General features: G+C 36.0%; 1 protein-coding gene across 4 annotated transcripts in view; it reads left to right on the top strand.

The window, feature by feature from the left end:
• LOC114030161 (prostaglandin reductase 2) overlaps positions 1 to 15,612 on the top strand; it is a 41,269-nt gene that overhangs the window by 14,200 nt on the left and 11,457 nt on the right. For all 4 annotated transcript variants that reach the window (XM_027844912.1, XM_027844911.1, XM_027844914.1 and 1 more), the window contains exons 3-6: positions 5,223 to 5,341; positions 11,372 to 11,563; positions 13,969 to 14,139; positions 15,340 to 15,549. In XM_027844912.1, the coding sequence (XP_027700713.1) occupies positions 5,223 to 5,341; positions 11,372 to 11,563; positions 13,969 to 14,139; positions 15,340 to 15,549 (692 nt within the window). The remainder of the gene's footprint in view (positions 1 to 5,222; positions 5,342 to 11,371; positions 11,564 to 13,968; positions 14,140 to 15,339; positions 15,550 to 15,612) is intronic.

Raw genomic sequence — 15,612 nt, 5'->3', positions numbered from 1 at the left:
GCACATCCTTGAGGAATTATTTTCTTAAAATCATTCCAGCCCTCTTTGACCATTCTCTCCTTCTTCCTTTGACCATTCTCCTTTCCAGCTAATCACTGTTGCTAGACAATCCCTCTCTACACTTCTCTTATTGACTCACTATCCTACTCTCCTCAGCAGTTCTTCCAAACCTTTTCATCCCTCCTTAAACCTCTCATGGCTTCTCCTCCCCAAACCCTCTTAGCTGAGAACCTTTCCTCCTGTTTTACTGAAAAAATTGAGGCTGTTTGTGGAGAGCTCCCTCTTCTCCCTTCCTCCTTTATCACTCAGGTGCCTTCTGCCCCTGTCTCTCATGAAGAGTTGGTCAAGGCAAGCCCCTCTGCATGTACAAGCAATGCCATTCCATCGAGTCGCCTAATAAAGTGCCCCCTCTGTCATTCCCACTCTCTATCTTCAATCTCTTCCTGTCTACTGGCTCTTTCCCTGCTATGTACAAACATACCTGTGTCTCCTCCATCCTCAAAAAATCCGCATGTGATCCTTCTGTCCCCATCAACTATCATTTCATATCTCCCCTGTCTTTTGTGGCTAAACGCCTTGAGATGGCTGTCTACAATAGGTGCCTCTAACTTCTTTCCTCTCACTCTCTTAATAACTCAGCCATCTGGCTTCCAATCTCATCTTTTCCATTTCATCTGTCGTCTTCTGCCTTCATCCCTCACTTCATTCACCTGAAATTCCTTCCTCTAGTGTAAGATGATGTGCTATTGTAGCATTGTATACATATGCACATACTGTACACATACCAGTATGCTCAAGGATGTAGTTAAGGTATGGTAACAGCCAGGCCTTGGACACATAACACCAGCTGTGTGACCCTGGGCAAGTCACTTAACCCCATTGCCTAGCCAAAAAAAAAAAAAAAAAAGTTTTATTTTAACAATGTCATTGAAAGAGTCAGGGAGTAAATAGTGTTTTGAGGATGACTCTACAATGAACTGATGAAATCTAGCCTCTAGCCTTGTTAAGCCTGAAATCCTGAACTTCTTGGAAGACTGTGAATCTTCTGCTTTGATTTAAACCTCTCATGATCCCCCCCCCATTATAAATATTGTGGTATTTTACTAGTTTAAGGGAGTTGATCTACCAAAAATCGAATCACTAAAAATGCTTAATAATGAGGTGTTAAACTGTCAAAAAGTGATCCCTTAATTAGTCCCTTGAGTGAATCAGAAAGGAAGCAACAGGCATACTCAGGCCTTACCTCTGAGTGACCTTAAAAGTCAATTCAGTGAGTCCAGGAGAGAGACTTGAAGAGGAGCCCAGTTCCTAAAAGATATGGAGCTGGAGGTGGAGGCTGTGAGAAACCACATGGGGCACAAACAGAAGCAGCCTCCACACATGGGGACAAGGATTCTAGAGGCTATTGGGCTGACTATCTCGAGGAGGGTAGGACAGATTCTCTGTTGCTGAAACCCCTCTTCTCTTTCTTGATTCTGAGCATATTTTTTGGCCATCTTCCCAATATCTAACCTGTGCATTGAAGTCACTGTGTATTGAGGTATATGTTTATTTAATATGGAGAGACTTATCAAGTTTTTTTGTAGAATTTCTCAACCTCTTGCAACTGATATTATTGCATAACTACAATTATCTTCTCGGTGGTCTTTTTGTTTATGCTCATCTTGATCGCTGTTTCACTAGATGTTTCACAAAATGATGTTTCTTGTTGCCTTTTGAGGTACTTGAAACCTACTCCCTAATTTTCAGTTTTGAAAACTTGTCAGCTATCCTATTTAGCTATAATTTCCTTATATCTTTTGGTTTCCTTTATAGTTAAAATAGAATTATTGATATTCATTTCCTCCAGTAGTATGATGACTTAGTCATTGGAAAAAGATTTTGCATTTTGAGTGCTCACAAGTTAATGTTTACATCTGTGCTAAAAACTGTGATTCTTAGCATCCCCTTCTTAACCACACATTCTTCTGTTTTTCTTGTCTCCTTTTAGAATTCCTTCTTTTTAAGGATTTAAATTCTCATATTTTGGATGAGAATGAAATTATCACCCTTATAGATAAGGATGGGAAATTTTTCCTACACACAGTTGAATGAGAGACAGCACTTACGTAGTGAATGGAAAGAAGGTGGGCCACAGACTCAGGAAGAATTGGGTTTAAATCTTAAATTTGAAATCTTGAGAACTAAAACAAAACTTTTTTTTTTTACTGTCTAAATCCTTCTGTAACTTTAAAACTGGTATTTAGGTAGTTTAAAGATGGAAGCTTTAGTGAAAAAATCTGATATCTGAGTTATGTAGAAGAATGACACAAATCAGTGGTCAAAGATTGACAGTTTTCAAAAGAAGAATTGCAAAGTATGATACATCCTTTGAAAACATGCTCCAAATAAGTATAGAAGAAACCTAGGAGGTGGAGTTGGGAAGACTCATTTCTAATCGCTCCTTGAATGTTTATTAGCTGTGTGCCCTGGGGCAAGTCACTTAACCTCTTAAAGCCTCAATTTCCTCTTCTGTAAAATGGGGATAATAATAACACCTTCTTCCCAAGATTGTTGGGAGGACAAAATGAGATATACTGTGCAAATTGCTTTTTGCAACCCTTAAATGACAATATAAATGTAGCTATTTATTATTATTAGCTTTTTTATTATATAATTAGTAGTCAGAAATTCAAATTAAAGCAACTCTGAGGTTGAATTTCACACCATGCAAATTGGGGGAGGGAGGGGATAAGCATTTGTATAAGTGCTTGGCACTGTGGTAAGCACTTTACAAACATTTTGTATCATTTGATTAAATTAGAAAAGCTGACCAAAAAATTGGAAACTGTTGATTTTTGTTGGGTCTTTAGAAGACAGACACGCTAATATACTGTTTTTAGAGCTGTGAATTGGTCCAGCTATTCTGGATAACAATCTTTAATTCTGCAAGAAAAGTGTTTGTATTGTCCATACCCTTTGACTCAGTGATCCTACCATTGGGCTTATTTCCTGTATAATCCTATCAAAACAAAAGTCTAGTATGTATCAAAATATTAATTGCATCACTCTGGGGATTTCAAAGATTAGAAAGTAGGTGCCCATGAATTGGGAAATAGCATCTAAATATAATGGAATATTATTGTGCATTAAGAAATGATGAGTGTGTCTCTGGGCAAAACACTTAATCTCTCAGTGCCCTAAGCAAGCAAGCAAGTTTATAAGTTGTAGAGTGAAGATAAGGAGCTCTTAATACCTGGGTTCTTAATCTTTTAACTGAACATTTCTGAGAATGCTATTTATAAATGCATAAAATAAAATGCACAGTGTTGCCAAGGAGACAATGATAATGGGAAATTTAGAGAAACATGGAAATGTTCATTTCATGGTCAGTGTGAACTGATGCAGAACAAAATACGCAACATTAAAAGAATAATATACATTAGTGATGGGGTATGGGCCCAAGCCGAGACCTTTGCTCCTTGCCCCAAAAAGAATTTGACTCCCAATTGTCTACTGGCCCCAGGAAACCCTTAAACTCACTTAAGTCTCAAATGCCTACCTGAGGCTATATTCCACTCCTAGGCTTTTCCTTATCTACTTTCCCTATCTCCCTTTGAAAATCCAGTGAAGCCCTAGTCTTATCCAGACCCCATTCAAACCACTTCCTTCCAGTTACCTTCATTATCTCCCAGACATTCCAATTGGAATTCTCCCTTAAACTCCTCCCGCAGTCACCCAGACCCTCTTCCCAGCCATTCCTCTGGTCACCCAAAATTACTTGAGTGTACATAAGACCCACCCTGGCCCCCATTTGAACACTGAGACTTTCTCATGCCTGCTCATCCTTACGGGCATCACTAATGTTCAGATTCCTTAAGAGTTTGGCCTGTATGATTTATCTCTAATAAACTTTTTCTCTGACTGAAAGAAGATTTGGGTCAAATTCTTTCAGGCAGGATTCACATGTGATTTGGGGGTTTCATCACCCCTAAATCTCTAGATCTCATCACTAGGACCACAACGATACAGATGAAAAAATTAAAAGGAAGTTGGACAGTGAGTAATTGAAAAACCAGTAAAGATTCCAGAAAACAGATAATGGAATGTAGTAAATGTACCTCATAGTAAAGAGGTAGGTGACTTCTTGGGTCTAATGTTATATAAGTTGTCAGGTGCAATCTCTGTATCAGAAGTTTTTGTTTAACTCTTTTTCTTTGTCACATGGGAGAGTTAGGGGTGGAGATTCCAAGAAATGACTTTGAGGTAAATACAATAAGTATCGATAAAACTTTTAAAAATATATGTCAGAAGATTTGTGGGTATCACCAGTTGTAAAACCTGTAGTTTCAAAGGAATATTTTTGAGAAAATCAACAGCAGTTGGAAAATAATTTAGTTTTAAGTAGGTCATTTAAAATTGTTGGGAAATGCAGCTCAAAAACAGGCATTACTCAGTTCAATTCAATAAGCATTTATTAAACGCCTTCTAAAACACAGGATACAGATTAAAAAAAATAAAAGACAGTCTGTCCTCAGGGACTGCTTATAATCTAAAGGGGAGGGGAGGGCAGCAGTGCAACACCAGGGAGTACCCAGGTTGGGGGCATCATGATGTTCCGTGGATTGGAAACTGTGCAGAACTGCTGGTCGAAAATGGAGTTACCTACAAATTTCTGAGCTCTCTATAAAGGAAGGCTTTGGAAAGAGCTTATTGCTTTACCCTCCAGCCCTCTAATCGGAGGGGAGAGGCCACTGAGGGAGTTGAGAAGGTGTTGATTATCAAAAACTCTGCATTCTGCACAGTGGAGAGATACCAGTTGATCAACTTATCCTGGAGGAAGCATGATGTTCTGTGGAGTGGAAACTGGGCAGAACTGCTAATGGGAAATGGACATTTAAAGTGAATAAGGGAATGATTGCAAAAGGGAATTATTTTAGAAAATAGTTAAAATGGGAAATTTTGTTTAATATGAATGTTTATAAAATAATAACAATAATAATAATAGTATGAATGTATGTATATATATATATATATATATAAACCTATATCAGATTGCACGCTGTCTTGGAGTGCGGGGATGGGAGGGTGAGGGAGAAAATTTAGAACTCAAAATTTTATGGAAGTAAATGTTGAAAACTAAAAATAAATAATTTTTTGAAAAGGTAAAGAAAAAAATAGTTAAAATAATGATTATTCTAAAATATTTTTATTGCCTCTTTGTTTATCCAATGTTATTTTAGGAAAAAATGGCAACCCGGTGGCAGAGAATTTCCATATGGAAGAGGCTAATTTACCAGATAAATTAAATGCAGGACAAGTAAAAGTCCAAACTCTTTATCTCTCTGTGGATCCTTATATGGTAAGTAGCAAGATGCTGTGATTAAAATAATAATAATAATAATAAATTTTATGGGAATAAGCTACATGTGCATATAGGATATTATTGAAAAGGGTATTAGAAGGGAACAATTAGGTGCTTTTTTTTTTTTCGGCAAGGCAATTGGGGCTAAGTGACTTGCCCAGGGTCACACAGCAAGTAAATGTCAAGTGTCTGGTCTGAGACCGGATTTGAACTCAGGTCCTCCTGACTCCAGGGCCAGTGTTCTATCCACTGTGCCACCTAGCTGCCCCCAACAATTAGACTTTTACAAGCATAAACCATGTCTTTTTTTTTTTTTCCGGCAAGGCAACTGGGGCTAAGTGACTTGCCCAGGGTCACACAGCAAGTAAGTGTCAAGTGTCTGGTCTGAGACTGGATTTGAATTCAGGTCCTCCTGACTGCAGGGCCAGTGTTCTATCCATTGCGCCACCTAGCTGCCCCCAACAATTAGACTTTTACAAGCATAAACCATGTTGTTGTTTTTTTTTTTCTGGCAAGGCAATTGGGGCTAAGTGACTTGCCCAGGGTCACACAGCTAGTAAGTGTCAAGTGTTTGGTCTGAGGCCGGATTTGAACTCGGGTACTCCTGACTTCAGGGCCAGTGCTCTATCCACTGCGCCACCCAGCTGCCCCATAAACCATATCTTAGTATTGACTGAAAGCCATGGGGAATATAAAATTTCACTGTGCTTCTTGTTTGTTGACTATAAAAAAAAAAGCATTTGATTTAGTCAAACAGAATGTTGCTTTACAGGCTTCTCTAACAAAATATCTCCCTGTATATACAGAAATTATGAGATTCCTAGAAAGATATGAGATAACGTTTTCTTACAATCCCGTGGCCTTTAATTTTAGGTGAGATATATGTGCATCTAAGACATTCAGCTTTGTCATGCAGGAGCTTCAGCACAGAGTTCAAGTCACAATGGGACTTCTAACAGAAAATGAAGTTCCCTCAATCTTCCTGTTTATGGCTGACACTGTAGTGAATTCATTTAACCCTGAACAATGCAGAGCCTACCTTTAAAAATATTTTATTTCTATTATTATGACCTTGCTAATCATCAACAAAAATGAATATTTGCTATAGAAGGAATAGAAAATGGAGATTCCTTATAAAAACTCTAATACATAGTTTGTCTTTTTTATCATTCAAATTTAACATGGTTCTAACACGGTTCTGTTTTTCTGTGTCCCTTTCTTATTTCATTTCTATTTTAAAAAAGAATTTGTTGACATGTTTTTCTTAATTCTTTCTTTGTTCCTTTCTTTCTTTCGTTGTTCCTTTGTTCCTTTCTTTCTTGCTATCTTTCTTGTCTGTTTTCTTGCTTTCTTCCTTCCTTCCTTCCTTCCTTTCCTTCCTTTCTTTTTCTTTCTTTCTTTCTTTTTCTTTTTTCTTTCTTTCTTTTTCTTTCTTTACTTTCCTTCCTTCCTTCCTTCCTGTCAGTACCACCCCTTCTCTTCCCCAAAACAAAAATCCTGTATTGTAACCAATTACTTACCCAAAACAAAGTCATGCATTGGCTCTTTCTGAAAATACATGTCTCATTCTGCACCTGTCGATCATCACATCTCTGCCAAGTCTTCATCAGTGCTCTTTGCATTGATGTTAGTTATTTAATCTTTCACAGTTGTTTTTCTTCACAATGCTGTAGTCATTGTTTAATTAGATCTCCTGGTTCTGCTCATTTGGCTCTGTTTCAGTTCATACAAGTCCTCTCAGGTTTCTTTAAGTCTGTCCCTTTGTTCATTTCTTATGGCAAAATAATCAATTAAGAAACATTTATTAAGTGCCTACTGTGTGCCAGGCATATGTGCCATGGACAGTTAGGTGGCACAGTAGATAGAGTGCCAAGCCTGGATTCAGGAATACCTGAGTTCAAATGCAGCCTCAGATACTTATCAGCTATATGATCCTGGGCAAGTCACTTAACCCTATTTGCCTCAGTTTCCTCATCTGTAAAATGAGCTAGAGAAGGAAATGGTAAACCACTCTATTATCTTTGCCAAGATGTCTTGTCAAGACATCACCTTCATGATGTCATTGGTCCTCTTTGAGAATGAAGGACAAACAGCAACAACTACTTCCCTTTTTAGATCTTCGTTTCTTTTATTTTTCTTGTCTTTTTTTTTGTAGCACGGCTAATGTAGAAATATGTTTCGTATGACTTCATATGTTTAATGACCATCATATTTCTCACCTTTTCCATGGGAGGGGGAGGGAGAGAATTTGGAACTGAAAATAAAAACTGAAAACAAAAATGACAAAATAAATACTAAATTAGAAGAAAAAAGTGAGAAAAAGAAAAACAGAATAAAATGTTTCATTATGTACTCTGAGTCTATCAGTTCTCTTTCTAGAGGATGATAACATATTTCATCATTAGTCCTTTGGGATTATAATTGATCATTATGTTGATCAGAATTACTAAGTTTCACACTCGATTATCTTTACAATATTGTTTTTACTGTGTACATTGTTCTTCTGGTTCTGCTCACCTCACCTTGCATCGGTTCATATAAGTCTTCTCAGGTTTTGCTGAAACCATCTCCATCATCATTTCTTACAGCATAGCAGTGTTCCATCACATTCATATACCATAACTTATTCAGCCATTTGCCAGCTGGTGAGCATCCCTTCAGTTTCCAATTCTTTGCCTTAGCGGTAATATTGGGTCAAAGAGTATATACAGTTTAATGGCTTTTGGGGCATAGTTCCAAATTGTTCCCTAGAATTGTTATTAGTATTTTAGAGTATTTTTAATATAGCTATTGATAGCTTTGATTTCTTCTTCCAAAAGTTGCCTCTTCATATCCTTTGACCATTTATCATTTGGGGAATGACTCTTATTCTCATAAATTTCACTCAGTTCCCTATATATTTTAGAAATGAGACCTTTATCAGAGCAAATATGCAAATTTTTCTTTCCTAGTTCCCTGTTTTTCTTCTAATTTTAGCTGCATTGCTTTTGTTTGTGTAAAAAAAAATTATTTAATATCATCAAAATTACCCATTTTACTTCCTGTAAACCTTTGTCTCTTTTTGGGATGAATTCTTCCCCTCTCCATAGATCTTACAATTTTTTCCATGTGCCACTAGTTTGCTTATGACATCATATTTTATGTCTAAATCAGGTGCCCATTTTGAGCTTATCATGGTATATACAGTGTGAGAGGTTGGTCGGTGCCTAGTTTCTGCCAGACTACTTTCCAGTTTTCACAATAGTTTTTGTCAGATATTGAGCTCTTGCCCTACTAGCTGGCATCTTTGGATTTATCAAGCACTAGGTTACTATGCTCATTTGTTTCTCTCTGTTGTATATTTAATCTGTTCCACTGATCAACCTCTCTATTTCTTACCAACTACCAAATAGTTTTGATAATTATGGCTTCGTAGTATAGTTTGAGATTTGATACTACTATTCCTAGTTTGTTACATTTTTTTTCATTGATTCCCTTGATATCCTTAACGTTATGTTCCCCTAGATGAATTTTGTTATGATTTTACCAGCTTTATAAGGTAATTCTTTAGTAATTTGATTGTCATAGCACTGAATAACTAAGTTAATTTAGGTAGTATTGTCATTTTTATTGATTGAGCTTACTCATGAGCAATTAATATTTCTCTAGTTATATAGATGTCTTGATTTGTGTGGAGTTTTTTATAATTGTGTTCATATAGTTCCTGTGGCAAGTAGACTCACAAGTTTTTTATACCATCCACAGTTATTTTAAATGGAATTTCTCTTTCTATTTCTTTCTTCTTTTTTGGGGGGGTCTAACATGGTTTTTACGAGACTGTGCCATGATCCTCTGTAAAGCAGTTGCCTTTGTTTCCATCTACTGAACATTTCTTTTTAAAACTTAAGTTTGTTGGTGAATTCCCTGTGCATATACGACGACCTATACCATGACCTTTTCATTGTAAGGTCCTTGAGGACAGGTACTGTCTTTTGCCTCTTTTTGTATAGCTAGTGCTTTTAGCACAGTGCCTGGCACATAGTAAGTGCTTAATAAATTTTTATTTAATTGAATTTTTTCAGACAAATCCCATTTTAGAATCATTTCTGTTTGGACTATGAGAATTTCATTCTTGATTATCTCCTTGCTCTCCTGAGCTGATATCCTCTAAAGCATTTTACTCTGTGGGATCTTAACTTTGTTTCCTGTGAACTCTTTAAAATCTGACTTTCCAATTTAGGGCACATAATACATACTGTCCCGATTTCCTCTCCTCTGTCACAAACTCTAATAGGATGTGGTCACTTCTACCTGGGGTCCCATCATGTCTACCTCAGCAACCAGTTTTTTCCTGTTAGTGAGAATTCGATTCAGAGTAGAAATTCTCCTTCTTGGTTCTTCCACCTTTTGAAGGATGAAATTGTCTCGGAGGCAGAAAGTTATTCTTAGCTTCTTTGCTTGATAATTGAAGTCCTCCACCACTAATATATCATGCCTCTATACCAGACTTGTAATATTTCCCAACCTCCTCATCTGTCTCTTTTTTCTGTCCAGGAGGTCTCTAGTACTCTCATACTTAAAAGTTTTATGTGTTTGCATTGGTTAGCCACCTCATAACTTGCATGATATTATGAAAACTGTTCCTCAGAGGTCGTTATTATCAATAACACTAAGCTCAACAGCTTAAGTAATTCCTATTTAGGCATGTTTCATAAGCCTTATTGTGTAATGTTGCTAAAATGAGAGATCTTCATTGATTTTTGTGGAACTGCCTGATGGAATAAATCATGCAGCTTTGAGCCATTGTTAATGACATTTTTTTTCCCCTGGCTGTTTGAGAGGAACCAAGTCTTTCATATTTATGTATTATGGCTTGTCACATTTCAGAGAAGCAGGAAAGAAGCCTGTTAGCTTGTGGCTTTGTTTGCCTGTATCCTTTACAGTTTTTTTTTCAATCACAAATTTTAAAAATAGTCTAGAACATTGTGTTCCCTAATAGTATTTAACTTCTTTAGGAATTGTTCCTTTTGTTGGTAAAGCTGATGAAGATATAATTGTGCCCCCTTCTGGTGGGGACTCTTGAAGCAACCCTTTAGTTGTGGTTTTCATTGTTAACACTGATGACTTTCTCTTTTTTTTACTTACTTTTTACTTATGAACATTTTTTTTTACTTTTTTTTACTTTTAAAAAAATTATTTTTTACTTTTAAAAAATTTTTTAATTAAAATTCAACATTCACTTCTGTAAGCTTCTGAGTTTTAAATTTTCTTTCCCTTCCTCCCCTTCTTCCTCCCCAACACAGTGCAATCTGATATAGGCTCTACATCCACGTATATATTCCTGTTAAACATATTTTCACATTAGTCATGTTATAAAGAAGAATTAAAACCAATAGGAGCAACCACGAGAAAGAAAAAACAAAACAGAAGGAAAAAAAAAGAGCCAATAGTATGCTTTGATCTGCTTTCAGACTCCATAGTTCTTTTTCTGGATATGGATAGCATTTGACATCATGAGTCTTTTGGAGATGGGTAACTTTCTTTTTAATAAAAATGACATATCTGGAAATTGCCATAGCTAATCTGTTTCAACATTGTCCTTTCTAATTGTGATACTAGCAGTGGGTTCTGAATTGAAAACAGTTCCTCATAGGATAAAAGATTGAGTAATAGGACTTTGGGAAGAAGGACAACTATGAGAAAAATTTTTTTAAATTTGCAGGTTTGGGGATTGGAAGAATTTGTGAGATAATAATACTTCATCGTTTCATTAGGATTATGATGAGGATATTTAAAATCCTCTGTATCCTTTAAACAGGTATTTTCCAGTATCTTTTTAAGAGAGATATTCTTTAAATAGGCAATACCTGAGAGGAAAGAAAGGAAAGAAGATAAAATTTTGTTTTTTATCTCAGAGAAATGCTTTATACTTAACACTATCTTTTTCCCCCCAACACCATTCAATATATCTCTTTTTAATGATTTCTAGATATATAGATATTGTGAAGTATTTTCAGAATTCTTCTAATCAATGTTTTTGGTTTTCAGCGTTGTAAAATGAATGAAGACACTGGTACTGACTATATAAAGCCTTGGCAGCTGTCTGAAGTGGTTTATGGTGGAGGTGTTGGAGTTATAGAAGAGAGTCAACATGCAAATTTGGCTAAAGGCGATTTTGTGACTTATTTTTATTGGCCCTGGCAGACTAAGGCTATTTTAGAGGGAAGTACCCTTGAAAAGGTAATCTCTAATAAACAGTGCATATATGTTTGCTATAATTCTGAGTTCATTTTTCCCTTGACAGTTGATTCTGCTTAATATCAAGAAAGTAATGAAATCATCCAGTTTCTTCTGCCTACAACTCATTAAATGTATCAAAATCTATACCGACAATTAATTATGTGATCCTCATTCCTTTTTATTACTTGAAAATTTATGTAAAGAATAAGTTATATAAAAATTAACTGTGTTTTCACTGAAAGTATAGTTGATGACTTTCATCTACTGTCTAAATCACAGGCCAAACAATTATGCTTAAAACTGAAGTCAAGGCACCTTTGTCACTTCAGAGTAATAACTAGGGGCTTTATGGTGGTATGATTTGAAGGTTTAGGTGGAAATTATCACCTCCTCCAAACTTCCCACTCAACAGTTGGCCTGCCTCAGGACTTGAAACTTTTCATCATCAGTTATAATTTTAAAAATACACCTATGTGTTATTACTACTAGCCTACAAGCATTAGTGTGACTAGAATTTTTTCTAGCAGAAGTTGGACGTTTCTAAAGGACTAATTTAGAAGACAGATAAGTTTTGAAAGGACAATATAGGAAAAAGGGTCAAGAATTTGATCGGCTGCTGACTGCAGGAATGTTGCAGCTGAGAGTTAAGCAGCTGGAAGGCAGCATAGGGACAATGAATACTTGGAGGAAAGAAAGGTGTTTAAGGGGCAGTAGGGTGCAGAAAGGGCAATGAAAAGATCCTGAAATCATACTACACTGTTTTGCCTAATTTGACCCTGGTGAAAGCCACTAACAATTTGCATTACCTGCCTTACATAAGGGTTATAAAGAAATTTCTTTCCAAACCTTAAAGTGTTGTTATACAAATTTGAGGAGTTATTATTATTTCATTATGGTGGTTGATCTTCAAATCACATCTTAGGTGGAAGGAATCTTGAAGGTTTTCCAGTTCTGTCCTCTCATCTTACAGATCAGGAAACTGAAACAAAGGAAGACTAAGTTACTTTCCCAAGATCACATAGCTCATTAGTGGAAGAGCTGTGTAGAAAAGCCGATAAACAAAAAAAAATCTTGAGCAACTAAAGTAGACCTTTCATATTCATGGCATTTTTTTGTTAATGAGAGAATTATAATAGTTTCCCTTCCTTCCTACCTCATTTCCAGCCCACTGAAAAATAAAAACAAAACCCCTGTAACAAACATGCATAGTCAAGGAAAACAAATTACTGTATTGGCCGTATGTGTCTCACTGTGTCTAATGTGTCTCACTCTACACCCTGAGTCTATCACCTTTCTGACAGGATGTACATAGCATTTTTCATCATTGATCCTCTGGAATTATGATTGGTCATTGCATTGATTAGAGTTCTCAAATCCTCCAAAATTGTTTTTGTTTTTCAATATTGTTATAGTTTAAAATATTATCCTGGTTCTGCTCACTTCACTCTGTATAAGTTTAGGTAGTCCCAGGTTTCTCTGAAATTCTTTCTTTCGTTATTTCTGATAGCACAATAGTATTTTTTTTGGGGGGGTGAGGCAGTTGGGGTTAAACCGTGACTTGCCCAGGGTCACATAGCTAGTAAGTGTCAAGTGTCTGGTCTGAGGTCACATTTGAACTTAGATCCTTCTGACTCCAGGCCCAGTGCTCTCTCTGTCCACTGTGCCACCTAGTTGCCTCCAATAGTATTCTATTATATTCATATGCCGTAATTGGTTCAGCCATTCAAATGATGTGCATCCCTATAGATTCCATTTCTTTGCCACTACAAAAAGTGCTACCATAAATATTTTTATACATATACGACCGTTTCCTTTTTCTTTGATTTCTTTGTAAGACTAGTAGTGGTATAGCTAGGTTAAAGGGAATGTACAGTTTAATGACTCTTTGGGTATTGTTCCCAATTACTTTGCAAAATGTCTGTATCATTTGCTCTACCAATAGCATGTCAGTGTCCCTGTTTTCCTACAGTCACAACATCTGACATTTTGGAGGCTGAACTTTGGCTTGAGGCTTTGATTAGAGATTCCATATTCTAATGTTGCCATTTTTTTATAGCATATATTAGTATTCCAGTGAGGAATACTAATTGGTATGCAATGCCAATTGGCAACTGTTTGGCATCTGAGTGTGAGAGTTGTTTGTGGTCACTGAGAGGTTACATGCCTTGCCCACAGTCACACAGCCAATTGTGATAGGCAGAACTAGATCTTCCTGACTTCCAGTCCCAACTCTTTATCTACTTCGATATACTGCTTTCAGTCCAATTTTATACTTTAGTTCCCTTAGAGTGTAGGTATTTTACCGTAACAGAAATTATATAGGATTAATTTCCACCAATGGTTCCTGTTTAAACTTTAATAGAAATCCATGGTGTGATATGAAATATGTGAATATTTTATTTTAGGTAGACCCACAACTTGTAGATGGACACCTTTCTTACTTTCTTGGTGCTATTGGTATGCCTGGTTTGACTTCTTTTCTTGGAATTAAAGAAAAAGGTCACATAACTGTTGGTTCCAACCAGACAATGGTTGTCAGTGGAGCTGCAGGTGCTTGTGGATCATTGGCTGGCCAGGTAAACTTTCCTCATGATTATTTACTTGACTTTTAAAAAGAAAATTTATAACTGAAGTCTCAATGTAAAACTAGACTGGCAGAAGTATAAGATTGAGATGCACATGTAATGTTTTGCCTAAATATTTCTGATAGAAGGGTTGTGTATAACTGTCAACTATATTACTGCTATTACTAAAAATAAACATACTGTGATTTGGGGATTTATTTGGGGTCTAGTTCTCTATTTATATGAAACTTAGAAGAAAACAGAATTAGATGTAAATGACCGACTGCCATGATGGATAATAGTGGAAAAAAACCACCTTTCTGAAATTTCATATTCTAATGAGTAAATCTGTTAAAACCATAACTTATCTGAATTCTTAAAATTCCAAATAAAAGATAAGTGAATGGGGAGAAAAATATAAAATTTAGTACAGACATACTCAGTTTAATGTTACTCTAAATAATGTCATTTTACAATAACATCTTAATACATTATAACCAAACAACACTACAACATTGTGAAACTGTTACACCATAATTTGGTGCAAATCAAATAGCTGGTGACAATCTGAGCTCACGTTTAGTCCCCATTGGCCGTAACTTTTGAACATCAGTTGGGTTATTGCTGTGTTGTTAAGCATTATTTCTATGGAACTTCCTGCTCCCTGGTTGTTTTACCTGATATTTTTTTTTTTAGAACCAATGAATGGCCTTTAGTATGCTTTTAAACATTTCCATAGAGTGTGTGTGTGTGTGTATACCCATATATATATATTATACAGGTAAAATGTAATAAACATATATTCATAATGAGAAATTACGGAGTGCAGTTTTTTCTGAATACTTTTTTGGCATCACTCAAGCTCAGAAACTTAGGTTCACATGTAGCATTGTGATATGTTAATGATCTTATGATTCCTTTTATAAAATCCTATCTAAGACATCTACTCGTAAACTCAAAATTACTCTCTGTTCTACTTATGTTCTATTCTGTTCTACTCCTTTTTATGATTTGTTTTAAATATCACATTGTATCCTGGCTTTGCTGTTTAAGTCTTTCAGTAGCCTTTGGCCAAAAGTTTAAAAATTCTGACCTGACTTGAACTGTAGTAAATGTCAGCACATACTTGTAGTAGCTTATATCTTTTCCAGATATCTAGGTACTATTATAAAAATATAAAACCATTTAATTTTCAAACTTTTATTCTTATAGATTGGCCATTTGGAAGGCTGTTCCAGAGTGGTGGGAATTTGTGGAACAGATGAGAAGTGCTCCATCTTGGTCTCAGAACTGGGCTTTGATGCTGCAATTAATTATAAGAAAGAGAATGTGGCAGAACAACTCCATAAGCTTTGCCCATCTGGAGTGGATGTTTACTTTGACAACGTTGGTGGTGACATCAGCGATACTGTTATAAGCCAGGTGATTAATGGCTTCCTGCTATACATTTGAATAATTAATAGTTCTTATTTCCATTAGTTTACA

This window comes from Vombatus ursinus, unplaced genomic scaffold (genome assembly GCF_900497805.2).
Source record: "Vombatus ursinus unplaced genomic scaffold, bare-nosed wombat genome assembly UNPS02014945.1, whole genome shotgun sequence".
Classification (NCBI taxonomy): Eukaryota; Metazoa; Chordata; class Mammalia; order Diprotodontia; family Vombatidae; genus Vombatus; species Vombatus ursinus.
Note: the sequence above shows the minus strand (reverse complement) of the source record. Positions and strands in the feature narration are given on the sequence as shown.